Below are 14830 nucleotides of genomic sequence, written 5' to 3' on the forward strand. Positions count from 1 at the left end.
GCACATATCTTCTCTGAGAATAAGTAGCCACACAAAGAGGAATCCTGTGTGTTAGGTTCAAGTCCTGAAAAACGAAGACCCACACGGCAGAAACCTCTGTGTGCACATCTCTTCACAGTTTTCAAGGTTAAGTCACATTCAGTATTGCTGACTTTCTACTCGCCCAGTGACGTCTTTCAAAGTGCTCCTTCCTGCCATGTGACACACTAGAAACACAGAGCCTAGTCACTAGTTAAAATTCCTCGCCCCAGACTCATCCATTCAGCAATTAGCATTCAACCCCCACAGTGCCATGGCAACTACTCTTAGTGAGGGGGCTACAGCAGTGAACAAAACAGATCTGAGCATCATCCACTGGGCTCACATTTAACGAGAACCACCATAGGACTCGTGGGCTTTTGTCCTGATTAGTAGGATGTCACCGACAATACCAACTGTTCGATGAAAACCTTGGTTATGTGTGTACATTTAAGAAAACTAAATCCATCAAATCAGTCAACTGTAAACCCAAACAGCCAACAGTTAAAGCGTGCTAAAAGTTGTATTAAGCATTGATAATTCAAGATAACATTGGGGTACAGATCCTTTATCTGCTTAGAAAAGTCATAAATTTAAGAACGAACAAAACAGGCTTCCTCTGAATAGAAATCATTCACCATCTAATCTTCAAACCAGGGAATCAACTGCAGAATTTTCCCTAAGGCTGTACCATGAGATCAGTGCTCAGAAAAATAAAAATCACTCCAGGCTTCATTAACTAACTTTATACCAATAGACATGGGATTTTGAGATGCTAGGAAAAGAGAGCAATTATTCTTTCAACATTATTTCAATGAAATATTTAAGACAGTGACAGTGTGATTGCTATCTCCTTTAAAATATATAGCTCACAAAACACTCTTCCTCTCATTTTCCTCCAAAGGCCTGGACTGTTAGTTCATTCTCACACCTTCAAGCTTCAGCTTGGGAACTTTCTGTAAAGCTCATACCATTTTCCAGGTTTTGGGATCTTGAGCCACAAAGTCAAGCATGTGCTGCAGGCAGATGCTTAACCACGCTTTAAGAACTGAGAATCTGAGTGAGTCCTGTAAGAAGAACCTGAAGAGAATCCTGAAGAAAGGCAGGCAGCCAAAGGTGCCTACAGAAGCCAAGCAGGGACAGGTGTGCAGCTCAGGCCTGCAGTCTCAGCATGGCTGGCTAGCACAGGAGGCCAGGACAAGGACATGGTTATGTGGGTAGGTAGTGAATTCCAGGCCAACCTGGGCCACACAAAAAGAGCATATCTCAAAACAGAAAAAATGCCAAGTGAGTGGAGACAGAGACAGACCATGACAAAGCCTTCTGGAGACACATCCCTGCAGTGGCTTACTCCTTAGCAGGATAGCTACCTGGTCACCAACACTGGTCTGTAGGGACCAGGGGCTCAGGGCAAAGGAGGACATGCAAAGGAAAAGATAGACAAGAGAGGCCTGAACACCAGATACGCTCTGGCCATAGCCTCTCACACATTCTGACAGAAAAGCTTAAGTTTTAATCACTTTTCTTTTCAAAATCTATCAAGGTCAAGAACTGGAAACCAACTATCTGAAACATCTGCTCTCTGATGAGCAGTGCCTTGTGTCCAGATAACAAGAAAAGAAAGCAAATACAAGCTTTTGCCTGGTGTTTTGTGATGCACATGATACAATTGTCTTTGCAAAGCACACTAGTCTATGAAAGTGCTCAGTGAAACCTGTCATTGGAAATTGTCGTCTGCCCAGGGGAGACATGACATCCACACAAATAGATGCTGCATTACACCTACTGAGACTTCTAAAAAGCAAAGAATGCACGTGATTCTAGTGTTTGCACTGAGGAACATATCAGCTAAAATGTAATTTCTCATCTCTATTGTCACTGACCAAAAAATAAAAAGCCCTTTAATTAGAAGTCAGCAAGTTCCAAGAAGAAGGACTGGGTAGAAATCCCTTTGCTCTAGAAAACCACATTAGGGCAAAAGGTAAAGCTTTAGACCCACAGGAAGATAGAGAGTAAGGGCATCTGACTGCAGCAGGGGTTCTCAGCCTGTGAGTAGGGACCCCTTTGGGGTGGGAGTCAAATGACCCTTCACAGGCAGGGGTTGTCTAAGACCATTGGAGAACAGATATTGACACTGTGATTCATAACAGTAGCAAAATTATAGTTATGAAGTACCAAGGAAATGGTTGGGGGGGGAGGTCACCACATCATGAGGAACTGTATTAAAGGGCCGCAAAACTAGGAAGACGGAGAACCACTGGACTAGAGGGTCGCAGCATCTTAGAGAGCAAATAACGGCTGGGTGACAGATTTGGATTTCTGTTTAATGAGCCCACAACAAGGGAAATTGGTAAGATTCTGGTAAGAGTCTGGAGTTACTGGTGCACAGTCCATAGTGGGAAGGAAGTTCTGTGGAGAAACATGTAGGAAAACACTCAAATCCTCCAGCTGCTGCTCAGATTTTAATAAAGATAAATTTAATATCTCAATAAATCCAAACAGACTCATTAGATATAAAGCACAATGACACCTTACAAAAGAGAAAGGGGCCTCACACATGGGCAGTCTTAAACATGTGGCAAAAACTTGAAAGAGGAGTTCTTAAAACGCCCAGGAGAAATATAAATGATATGATAAAGCAAAAGGAAAACACAGAAATCTTGAATATCAGTTTAGGGAAACTGAATTCTCAGCTATCAGGAGTACCCAGAAAGAATAGAGAAAAGCTGGGGTAAGGAGCTGATAAAGAAATAAGGTAAGAAATGTTTGTGCAGCCAGGTTAGAAGGCTAGAAGTGACTCTGCATGAGCACCACAAAGGAATTAAAGACTAAACTCATAATGCCCCCAAATACAGGACAATATTCTAAAATGCTGTGTTAGTTTAAGAAGTAGAAATGTAAGTAAAAGACCAGCATTACAGTGACTGCAGCATCGAGCATGAAGGTGACAGACACTCAATAGATACGCGCCTTCCACCTCCTCTGGGAAACACTAACCTATGAACTCCATGTGTCCCCAACCACTGGGACAAGATACACAGCCGATGACACTCTCAAGTTCTCCTCTGACGTGCTTCCTCCTTTTCTCATCCCAAGTGGCAAGTAAAGAAGGCATTCTAGTGAAAGAGGAGAGTCTGGAAGAGAGGGCAGGCATCTGAGGAGCTACTGAGGAGAGGCCAGAAAGATGCTCAGAATGGGGCAGAGGAGATCCTGCCATGACGCCATGGAAGGCGACAGACATCTGGTGCTGAAAAGAATGGAAGAGAGTGCACAGCCAGAGACAGGACACCATGCCCCTTACACTCAGTATGATCCAGAGAGTCTGGAGTAAACGGATGACCAGGACTGAGAAGGTCACATCGTCATGCAGCAAACTAAAAGTAAGTGAGATACAGAATATTATAAAATATTGCAATGCCTACATACATGCACTCCTATCATAAAATATGCATGTATCCTATAATTCATAAAAAGCCAAATTAGAAAGCTGTGCTGAGAAAATATATAAGGAGAGGAAATCAAAGATTAAACTTCATAATCCAACATCATAAGTCTGTATGTGTGTGTGTGTGTGTGTGTGCGCGCGCGCGTGCGTGTTTGTGTGTGTATGTGTGTGTGTGTGTGTGAGAGAGAGAGAGAGAGAGAGAGAGAGAGACAGACAGACAGACAGACAGACAGACAAAGATAATTTAAAGAGAGGTCATGAATGTGAGGAGTAGGGGGACACAGAAAAAGCTGGGGGAAAAGAGAATAATGTAAATACACTATTCATGTATGAAATTCTCAAAAAATTAAGAAACTTTAAAATGGTAATACAACTCAACAGCCACCTAACAAATGAAAATTTAATACATCTGAGAAATAAACAGAAAAGTATGAGATGATCAGCTGTTTTATTCAGAAATTCCATATGATTAATATTTTTCTAATATTTTCAAGCTGAAAGATCATTTTATAAAGTATATGCTCTTTATTAAGTGACCGTTCAATAAACAACCTCTCTTTTGCAGAGTACAGGGACAGGGACCAAGGGTCTGAAGCTTGCCGGGCTGCCGGCTACCAAAGGCGCTCTATGTGCTCAGCCCGACCCCTGCCAAGATAGTTAGCTCAAATCAGTAGTTACAATGGGATTACAGATCTTTGAAACAAAAGCATTTAGTCTCACAGCAAAAAGTTTGCAGATTAATAAACAAATTTAATCAGCCATTAATTTTGCTTCTGAAATTAGTTTTCTACCTAAAATATTTTCTATAAAATTCAAATAAACTAAAGAACAAAACAGACTGTCTCATTCACTGCATGTCCACATGACTGCCCATCTGCCAATAAAAGCAAACTAGATGATCAGACATCTTATCAAAAATAAGAATCAGATTTATATGACATTTGCTAAAAGCTTCTTTTCTGTCTCAAAAATCAACCCTGCAATTAACTTGTGCGCCAATTACCTGAAGCAGAGGCTGCTATGCTATGGCCACAGTTGGCCAAATCCCGCCACCTTCTGTCTCTTTGGTATCTATCAGCTAAGAATGTTTTTTATATTTGAAGGGAGGGGAGAGGAGGTGTTTCATGACAGAAAAAAAAAAATCTCTTGAAATTTAAATCTATGTCCATGAATGTGGTAGCAATGGAACACAACTTTGCCCACTTAATCTGACATCTATAGTTGCTTTTGGGTGATGAGTAAGTTGCACAGTCATGACAGAATGTAGCCTGAAAACCTTAAGTTATCTATCACATGACCCTTTGCAGAAGAATGTTTACTGACATCTGAGCTGAAGTGTTGTAATCCTTGAATCTCATTTGACTTTTGTTTCAAACCATATTCATACATCAAAATATCCACACAGTAAGACATAAGTCTACTTGACTCAGAAGGTGAGAGACAGGGACTTGCTTGTTTGTTGAGAGTCATGGTGTTGTTGAGCAGGACAGGGGCAGATGCTAGATTCTCTGGACATCAGGGTGCCACTCCACAGCGTGGGTACTAACAGCCAGTGCTCTAGCATACCCTTGTTCCTATGACCCTCCTCTTCAACTGGCTATCAATACATCAATAGTTAACAAAGCATATGTCTTAAATTCCACCTTCCCCACATACTTAAGCTGGATTTCTGTTACTATTAACTTATGGCCATGCCAATACAACCAGCAGTACAGAATCCGTACTGTTAAGGATAGGATCCCTGATGTCAGGCAGACCCCAACTCTGACCCCATCACCCAAGTATCCTCTTGCTTAGCAAACCTCTCGATCACTCAACTTTACCCTTCTCACCTCTACAGGTGAAAGAAAGACCTGCCTCAGCTCTACATGAAGTACTGACTATTGTAGAATTAAGAGGCAACAAAACCCTATATGCTTGTCTTCTACTCAAGTGTCTCATAACCATCCATTATCCTGGCGAGCTTGAGAAGCACAGGCTAACCTTCAGTGTGCCTGCACAGTGCTTCTGACTCACCAGTGCAGATGCCCTCCCTCTGCCCACCCTCTCACATACACACTCTTTACCCTGGAGAGGGCGGGACCTGTGCTTTCAAGTTCAAATAGGATTTGAGATGCAGTGGTGCATGGGCAGAAAGGGGTTCCTGGAAAGTGAATGGACACTGAGAGGTTACAGAACAAGGTGAAAAGCCAAACTATTACAGCCTTGAAGTACTGGACACAGAGGAAAAGGAAGGAGCTACAGACCACACATTCCTTTAGCTGTTTCTCCCACAATTCCCTCTGTTTCTGTCTCTCTGTGTGTGTCTATCTTTCTACCTATCTCTGTGTCTCTGTTTCTGCCTGTCTATCTTTGCCTGCCTATCTGTCTGTCAATCTGTCTCTGTGTATGTCTCTCTGTATCTCTATGTCTCTCTCTCTCATGTGTGTGTCTCTGTGTGTCTGTCTGTCTATCTACCTATCTCTGTGTCTCTGTCTCTGCCTGTTTCTCTGCCTGCCTATCTCTGTCTCTGTCAATCTGTCTGTCTCTTTCTGTATGTCTCTGTTTGTCTCTGCCTGCATTTCTCTGTCTGCCTGCCTATCTTTCTATCTCTGTCAATCTGTCTCTTTCTGTATGTCTGTCTATCTGTCTGACTCTCTCTCTCTCTCTCTCTCTTTCTCTCTTTCTCTCTCTCTCTCTCTCTCTCTCTCTCTCTCTCTCTCTCTGTGTGTGTGTGTGGGGGGTGTATGCATGTGCGCCTTGATATCTCTACTTCTGCTGGTCTCTATAAGCTAACGGGACATATACTACTAAGATTAGTTTCTGGTATATGGGGCTTGGGACTTCAGTCATACATCCAACTAAACAGGGAAGGACCACAACAAAGTGGACCTTAAGAGACTCCCAGTTAGACTCAGAACTCAGCCACAGACCCTAATTACCAATGTAGAAAAGTGAAGACAGGTCCATTTCACTTACTGACATATTTTTGAAACAGGTTTAAAAAAAGATATGCTTCATATTATCAGCTAAAACTCTAGCTAAAGGTAGCCCCACTAAGGCCAATGAGCAGAGCCTTCACTGAGGAACTGTGTAATCATCAGAACAGGGGGACTACATGCAACAACGACCTGTACCTCAATGTAAGAGCTTATATCAGCTGAAGTCTATTCCCACACCAGAAGCAGAAGCCAAGAGGTTGAAGGAGGAGAATGCACACACTCACAGTACCTTGCTCCAGTCTGAAGCGCAGGGAGCGTCTGGCTGCTTCCATCTCAGGAGTTGGGTTATCTAGGACATGTCTACACCACTGCAAAGGGCTCAGGGACTTCTCTGATGAAGTAAATGTCTTTGAAGAGCCAACATATAACCTTTAAAAAAGAAAGAAATCTACATTATAGGTAGGATATAGATTACAGAAAGTGCCTCTCTTCGGGAGGAAAACAGCATGCACTGATCGTTCCCATAGAAACAGAGCCACATTTGATTGCTTCAAAGCACCGAGAATCATTTTTAACAGGCAAATATCCCCAAATAGAATAGGTCACTTTTCAAAGCCTGCTGAGAACTACTTCAAAAAACACATCTAAACATCCCCCCTTAGCTCTGTTTGAGAGAAGCTTCTGCTAACTGAACTGTTATCTTAAGACATCACTCGGCATGTCTAGAAATTACTGCCATGGCTCTTGTTTGCAACAGTACCCTTCCCAGTTACTGTGATTCTAATGAGCATGTGTTCTTGAGACATCAGACTTCATTATTTACTCTCTCGCTATCAGACAGGACTGCCACCTGTCAGAGTGAGACCAGCGGCCCACAGAGGTGGAGGATGCATCCTACTTTGGCAACTCACACGAATACCTTAAAGTCTGGCAACAAGTTCTATGAAGGACTGGCTAGTTATAGTCCTTTTAAGGGCTTTGAAGCACAATTACTGCTACGGCTACTCAACTCTACTCTTGCAGCCCACAAGCACTGTCCTCAGAATTTAACTAAAAGAAAGCATGACTTCATTCCTGCAAACTTCAGTCCCAGCACTGGGGAAGCAGAGGAAAGCAGATCTGTGTGTTTAAGGCCAGCGTGATCTTTACAGATCTTCAGCTGCCAGGGCTACCTAGTGAGACCTTGTCTCAAAAAAAAAAATTATACACAATAATTTCTGCACTCTTTAGACTGATGATATTCCATAATTTAAATGTGTAAAACCTATCTTTCCAGCCATACAAAGCAGGCACAGCTGGCTTTCGCTTTTGCTGACTCCTGTTACAAATGTGGAATCTAAAATATCTCTTTAATTCGTTTCATAGTAGCTGCAATACATCATAGTTTTCTTGGAATATGGCCCACAGGCCTATATCCACTAAGTATCTATCAATCTACTATTTCCTATTCCTTAATGCTGTCCCTGTCCTATGACACAGGTGCGTAATACCACCCTCCTATGACACAAGTGGCCAATACTGTCCTCCTGTGACACGAGTGGGTAACATACCACCCTCCCATGACACAGGTGGGTAAGACTCCCCTCCACCATCCCTTGCCTAGAGTCTCCTGCTGTGCCCAATGCCTGCTACTTCTTTCTAGTGCAGTAAAGTCTAGGCTGGCTGCTTGTTCTTATCTTCAGTGCCTCAAACACAAATCCCCTGATCATCCCACTTTCTGGTTGAATAGTTTCAGGGCAAGTTCAAAGAATCTCAATGCCTAACAAGTTCCCAGGCAATGACAACACCTCTGGTGTCAAGAACACATTTATGACACTCTGGGCTAAACCACTCATGGGAATTCCACTGTCCCACTTTGCTGAGAGTCCGGTTCATATCCATGCCTCAGATACAATCCATGCCAATCTAAGCCAATCCAGGAATACAAAAATAAAAACGGCATCTGGGTGATGTTCACAGAAAAGTAACTTAAATGGAGATGTAGAAAAAAAATTTTAAAGTAAAAAATTAAAAAAAAGAAAACTCCCAAACCTTAGATTCAAAGAAAACCCAAGCTAGAACGGTTGATTATTGAGTTTTACCAAACATCTAAATAAAAGACCAACTCTTTACAAACTCTGCCACCTAGGAGGGACAACATCCTACATATTCCATGAGGGCAGTGTCTTTCTGCCTCTATAGCCAGACACAGACATGGGGGAGGAGGGGAGATCTCTAATGAGTACCACCACTCAGGGGCAGATGTACAGTCTAAATATTTTAGAAACTGAGCCTTGAATGCAGACTTTTCATCGTCACCACATGGAGTTTACTCCAAAAATGAGAGCTTGGTTTAACATTAGAACATCAGTGCAACTTACTATACTAACTAAAATGGAAAAAAAAACCAATCACATGATGATCTCAATAGACAAAGAAAAAAGCATTTGACAGCCATATATATATGTGTGTGTGTGTGTATGTATGTATATATATGTGTGTGTGTGTATATATGTGTGTATATATATATATATATATATATCCCAGTAAATGGGGAAGCAGAGGAACTGTTCTCAAACCCAACTGAGGAGCTATTTGAAGACATTGTAGCATTCTGAGGGTAAGAGATTAACACTTCCCACAGAGCAAACTCAGGACACTGGGCTTATCCTTCCTAGTCAACCCTTGATAAGAGATTTTTCCCACCAGCATAAGGCTGAACAGACCAAGAACATTTAGATCAATACATAGTAAATCTGTCTTTATCTACATATCAAAGATATATAGATTTCATTGAGGACATTATCCATTTAAAACTAGGAAGTGTAGTAGCAATGTTTGTAGGATGCTGGGTTAGTGTACTTAACCATGCATCTATACATACTGGCAAAACCAGATACATTTGCCCTTTTCCATTTGCAAGAGCATTTTCAAAACTGCCAAATGCATGCACAAAACTAACAGAAATGTCTACAAGATTTATACAAGAGAAACTACAAAACCATTTTGAGAGAAATCAAAGACATAATTAATGGAGAGATATACCTATCAGGTTGTTGGTTCAAAGACTAAATACTGTTAAGGTTAATTTTATAATTTAAAAAGAATTCCAGTAAAAATCCTAGGGAGGTGTGTGTGGGGGTGGGGGAAGTGAGTGTGTGTGTTAACTTTAGAAACTGACTCTAACATTCACATGGAACTGGGAAGACCCTTCAACAGCCAAACACCAACAAAGCTGGAGTCTTCACTAACTGGTGAGCAGCGCAGATGAAAACAGCTGTGTGGCATGCCGGTAAGTACAGCAAGCATAGAACACCGAATATTCCTGGTGCAAAAAAGTCAACACAGGGTGGTCTTCTGAACAGATGATGCAGATGTTAAAGATAGTTATGCACAAAAAATGTAAGCTCTAGACTTTATACAGTATCGAAAACTAACTTAAAAACAAAACTGAAACTGAAAATGATTTTTTTTGTTAGAAACCATACCTGAAAGTCTGTACCCCCAAGATCAGCAAACACCCCTTTACTATAATCTCTAAGACTGAAATCATGCATGATCCAGAAGAATGAGAGGTGTCACTGAGCCTGGCCAAAAATAAAACCTTCTCCCTTGGGAAACACTGCTAAAAGATTAAGAGGCAAACCTTGTGTTTGGAAAGATGTTTGCAAACCAAACCGTGCACTGACAAGGCACTTTAATGTAGACTATATCCACCTACTCAAGTTATTCCTTAAAGCACATAAGAAATGACTGAGGCGCACTGCAAGCCTACCCTGGGATGCTAAGGAAAGGCACACTGCTGTGGCATTCCAGGCTGGGGACATGAGGACTTTACAGCCATGCAGGTACTTGGAGTGCTCTGGAAGCATTAGCAGGTGGTTTAAAGTTTTTAAAGTAAATCTTGTTGGCTACTTTTTCATCAAAAAATATTTGCAATGTTTTCATACAAAAATAATACCTAAAATGTTTCTTAAAATTCTGTAAATTAGGTGACCTCAAAATCATTCAGTGCATCCGAGTAAGATTAACAATCCCTGTTTTTCCACCTGGAATCTCTCCGTGTTTAAAGAAGGGAGTCTACAAACAGTGTGCCGTACATCCACACAAACACCTTTAAAGCAATGAAGGGTCAATTATTATGACTGACTAGCATATTTGATGAGTAAAGTTAAACTTCTTTTTCTTTAGACTTGCTTGAATCCACATGCAGGAGTAAGATGCCAATCCCACTAAATAGCACGTTGTAAGACTTAATAGACTTTAAGACTTCAATGCTCTTTTGATGTTTTAAGTAAACAGCGTAAAAAACTAGAAAACAATACACTTGGCTAGTTGGATAACTGTGGTAAACTGTAGTTGGCCTACATGTACTATCATTAACCAGATAAACAGCAATACCATAATAAATCTGAGAGCCCATCATAGGCTTGAAATCCCAGCACTCAGAAAGCTAAGCAGTAAGGCATGGACTTCAGGGCCAACCTGGGCTACAGTGTGAGACATTCTCTCGGGAAGACAAAATAATAACAATAATTACTACAACAATAATAATAATGATAATAGTAGATTTTTAAAATATGCCCTATTTTAATAGGATTGCTCCTTTGTATTTCTAACAGGATTATAAACCAATCTCTTCCCACTGTTTATAAACACATCATCTTAAAAAAAAAAATCAAAAACTCAGTTGATTTGAAATGAGCCTAAGGGTTGACAGGCATTAAAGCCACTGCAAGACCATTTTTCAATACTATATTCAGGCTGAACTATATTTAGGTGTAACTTCCACCAAAATGTAGTTTAGAAAGAATGACTTAAAGTTCCAGGAAGTGCTGAGCAGTGAGACTTGCACACCATAAGATACCTGCAGAGTTCTCAAAATCAAAGCAACTGGCAATTAAAGTTTACAGGCACTTGCCATGTATGGCGCCAATAAAAAAGGAAGGTATTCGTTTCCAATACCGAACCAGTAAGCTTCTCCACCTCCCATCTCCCTTCTACGTAATCAGTAACAAGAGTACAAAATGAAAAAAAAAAAAATCTGATTTTCTTAAATAAAAGCACAAAGAGAAAAGGATGCAGCTCTTCATCCTGCTACTGTTACCCTGGTGTGAACACTGCCCAGCTTCCCTGCATGGACCCACACTCCTCTTTAACCAGCTGCTCTTAGGGTATGCCTCCACCCCTAGTGTATGTCCAGCAACCAAGCAAGCAAACCCTAGCAGAAGATACTGCAAGGACAAGCAGCAGGAAAACACATAACTCGGGGTCTAGGCACCTGTCTCCTCCAAAAAGTACTCATTCATGAGAAACACACAGCTAACCACATTCCCATTGAATAGATGTTTCCAGTCTCTACATCAACAGCACTGCCTTAATTAGGGTTACAATTGATTAGACACCAGGACCCACACACACCCACTTGGAGGGCAGGGGAAGATTTATTTGGCTTACACTTTCACATCACAGTTCATCACTAAAAGAAGTCAGGACAGGAACTCAAAACAGGACAGGAATTTATACAAGACAAGAACTCCAACAAGGAAGAAATGTGGAGGCAGGTGCTAAACGCAGAGACCATGGAGGGGTGCTAGGGACTGGATTGCTCCCCATGGTTTGCTCAGCCAGCTTCCAAATTTAACCTCAGGACTACCAGCTTAGGGATGGCAAGACCCACAATGGGCTGGGTCTTCCCAAATCAACCACTAAGAAAATGTTCTACAGGCTTCCCTACAGCCTGATCTTATGGAGGTGTTATTGAGGTACCTGCCTCACTGATGACTCTAGCCTGTGTCAAGTTGGCATAAAACTACCCACTTTTCTTCATTGTGGTTTCATTTTTTATTAAAATTAATGAAAATTCCTCCTAAGTTCAATTTTAAAAAAAGTAGTGCCTCCATCTGTTCCCCCCATTCCTTAACTAGCCTTCACTTTTGACATACTAAGATAGCACATCTTTAATAATCAAATCAGTATTTGAAAGGTTATCAATGAAAATACAGAGAGATGGCATATATAGCTACACAACTACAAGAGCAGATGGCTGAGAAAAGACTCATCACTAGGCGGCTTCAGATGCCACCAAGAGGGGCTGCACACCAATCCTGTGCAACGTTCGTTCGTTTGTAAGGAAAGAACAGTAAGCAGTGGAGGGCAGAAGACAAGCATCGTCATCACTCACACACACACACACACACACACACACACACACACACACACGGGGGATGGGGCAGGGCTGAGCGACAAGATGACATGAGTTGTGCGTTTAAGGCTAACGAGGCGCTTGGGACCCCGTAATCAGCAAAGAGCAGAGCACAAGGCAGATGGCAGGGATCAGTTCCTCCCCAGTCCCCAATCGAACCATTAGGCACAATCATGAAACAGGTTTCTGGCCTCATGCAAAGCTTCTGCTCAGGGCTTGGCACCTGCTAGGCCTCTGGGTCCCCTGCCTCCCACGCCCCGCCCCCGCGCGCTGGGCCTCAGAACTCCGGGGGGAGGGAGGCGGCGGAGCTCGTCCATACCAGGTGTAGTCGTCTTCCTCACTCCAGGCGGCCAAGCTCTCCAGATCCAGCGGCTCCACCTCATCCAGCAGCGTTGGAGGCGGCAACGGCGGCGTGGCGGCTTCCCCCGGAGGGGTCCCTGCGGTCCCCGGTTCCGGGCTGCCACCTCCGCCGAAGAAGCCCGCCGCGGGCTTGGAGTAGACGAAGGGCGCGTCGGAAGGCTGCAGGCTGCAGAGCAGGGAGGGCGCGGGGCTGGGCAAGCAGTAGGTGCCCGGGAAGGCGGGGCCCAGCGCCCCCGGGCCCGGGGAGGTCGTGCTGGCCGGGGCCCTGTGCGTGGCGAGCGGGCTGCAGGCCCCGGCTGGCGGCGGTGCGGAGGGCGGCGGCGGCTGCAGCAGCAGCAGGTGCGGGGCGGCGGCCGCACTGGCCGCCCGGCTGCGCAGCTGCTCGTTCTGTTTCTCCAGCTTGCGCACCAGCTCCTGAAGCTTCTTCACCTCCAGCTCGGCGTTCACCACCGGCCCCGGGCCCGCGCCGGAGCCCGCCACCGGCGAGGCGCATTTCACCTGCTCCGCCATCATCGCGGGAGCCCCGAGCGCCGCGGCGAGGAGGCTACGCGGGCCCAGCTCGCGCAGCCTACCAGCATCAGCACCAGGGCCCAGCCTCCGGCCGAGGAAGCGGCGGCCGAGCAGCTCTGCACCGTGCTCTGCTCTAGCGGCTCCGGGTTTTAGCCGCGGCCCCTGGACGGGGCGGGGCGGGGGGCGGAGCCTCTGATGATGGATGTGTCGAGGGGGCGGGACCTGCAGCGAGGACCCGCCCTGGGCATCCGCCTGCACCCACGCCACCTAACCTCAGGTGCCTGATTGGACCTGGCCTGAACTTCCCGCCGCTCGCACTTCCTCCGCTTTGGGCGAGAGAAACCCACTTCTAGGACCACAGCCAGAGGCGGGATCTAAAGAAGTTGCAGGTGTCTGTGGCAGGGAGAAACACCCAGGGCCGATGGCTACTCCCCTTACAGAAGCACTTTTAAGACTTCACCGTATTACCATATGCTAATGAAACTTCTTGAAAGCAGAAGGTCTGGGGAGCATGATGCTGTGACCCCCCAAAAACAGATGCTTTGAGTCTGTTTGAAGAGATGCAAGATGCGGCTAAGGGCAGTATTGGGTAGCACAGAAACAAAATGGTGGGATAGGAGAGGATGAGGAGGGAAAGTGAGAAATCCCTGTCTCTATGAGGGAGAATGGCGAGGTATTGAAGAGTCAGGCGTTCACTTCAGTCTATCTAAAATAACCATATATGAACTATCCCCACCGGTCTTTCACCATTAAACGAGAATTTGGTTTTCATGCTCCTTTATATTAGACAAAAGATCTTTGCGCATCCCCTGCATGCTCCACTGTGTTCTAAAAACTGGCTTTTTGAACAAGTGAAGAACAGGCAACAGTGATTGCAAATACAAGCAAAATTGTACTCCATCTGTTAAATAATTTACACTATCAAAGTCACACATGCCTGAGCAAAAAAAAAGAAAGGGTCTAATATCCCCTGCTCTTTTGTTTTGTTTGTTGGTTGGTTGGTTGTTTTCTGAGGGGAGGGTGACTTCTTGGAAACCATGCTTTCTATTTATTTTTTCAACAAAAATGCTTTTAAGCAGACAAACGGATCGTTTTGTTAGTTAATGTTGACTTAGCATTTTGTGTGTTTAACACAAAGGAAAGCCTGACATTATGTATGCTACGAGAACAATCCACACCCACACCGCTGGTTCTCATCCTCAGATGGTATCCTATCTTTTTAAGGGCCTCGCTCAGGCACTGTACACATAGCATCAATGAAAACATACCGCACATCTCTGTGGCACGGCTAGGATGTTGCCTCTAATCTTTTTAAATTTGATCCTGTGCCTTACTGCTCAGAAACACTTGTGTCTTCTCACTTGGCAAGCTACAGCTCCAAACTTGTGTGTA

At 43.9% G+C, this 14830-nt stretch overlaps 1 protein-coding gene across 2 annotated transcripts in view; it reads right to left on the reverse strand.

The window, feature by feature from the left end:
• The window catches only part of Slain1 (SLAIN motif family member 1), a 54562-nt gene extending 40981 nt beyond the window's left edge, over positions 1–13581 (reverse strand). For both annotated transcript variants that reach the window (XM_034499191.2, XM_034499190.2), the window contains exons 1-2: positions 12888–13581; positions 6674–6813 (exon numbers count right to left, since the gene is read on the reverse strand). In XM_034499191.2, the coding sequence (XP_034355082.1) occupies positions 6674–6813; positions 12888–13441 (694 nt within the window). In that variant the 5' untranslated portion in view covers positions 13442–13581. The remainder of the gene's footprint in view (positions 1–6673; positions 6814–12887) is intronic.
• Between the last annotated feature and the right edge of the window lie 1249 nt (positions 13582–14830).

This window comes from Arvicanthis niloticus, chromosome 3 (genome assembly GCF_011762505.2).
Source record: "Arvicanthis niloticus isolate mArvNil1 chromosome 3, mArvNil1.pat.X, whole genome shotgun sequence".
Classification (NCBI taxonomy): Eukaryota; Metazoa; Chordata; class Mammalia; order Rodentia; family Muridae; genus Arvicanthis; species Arvicanthis niloticus.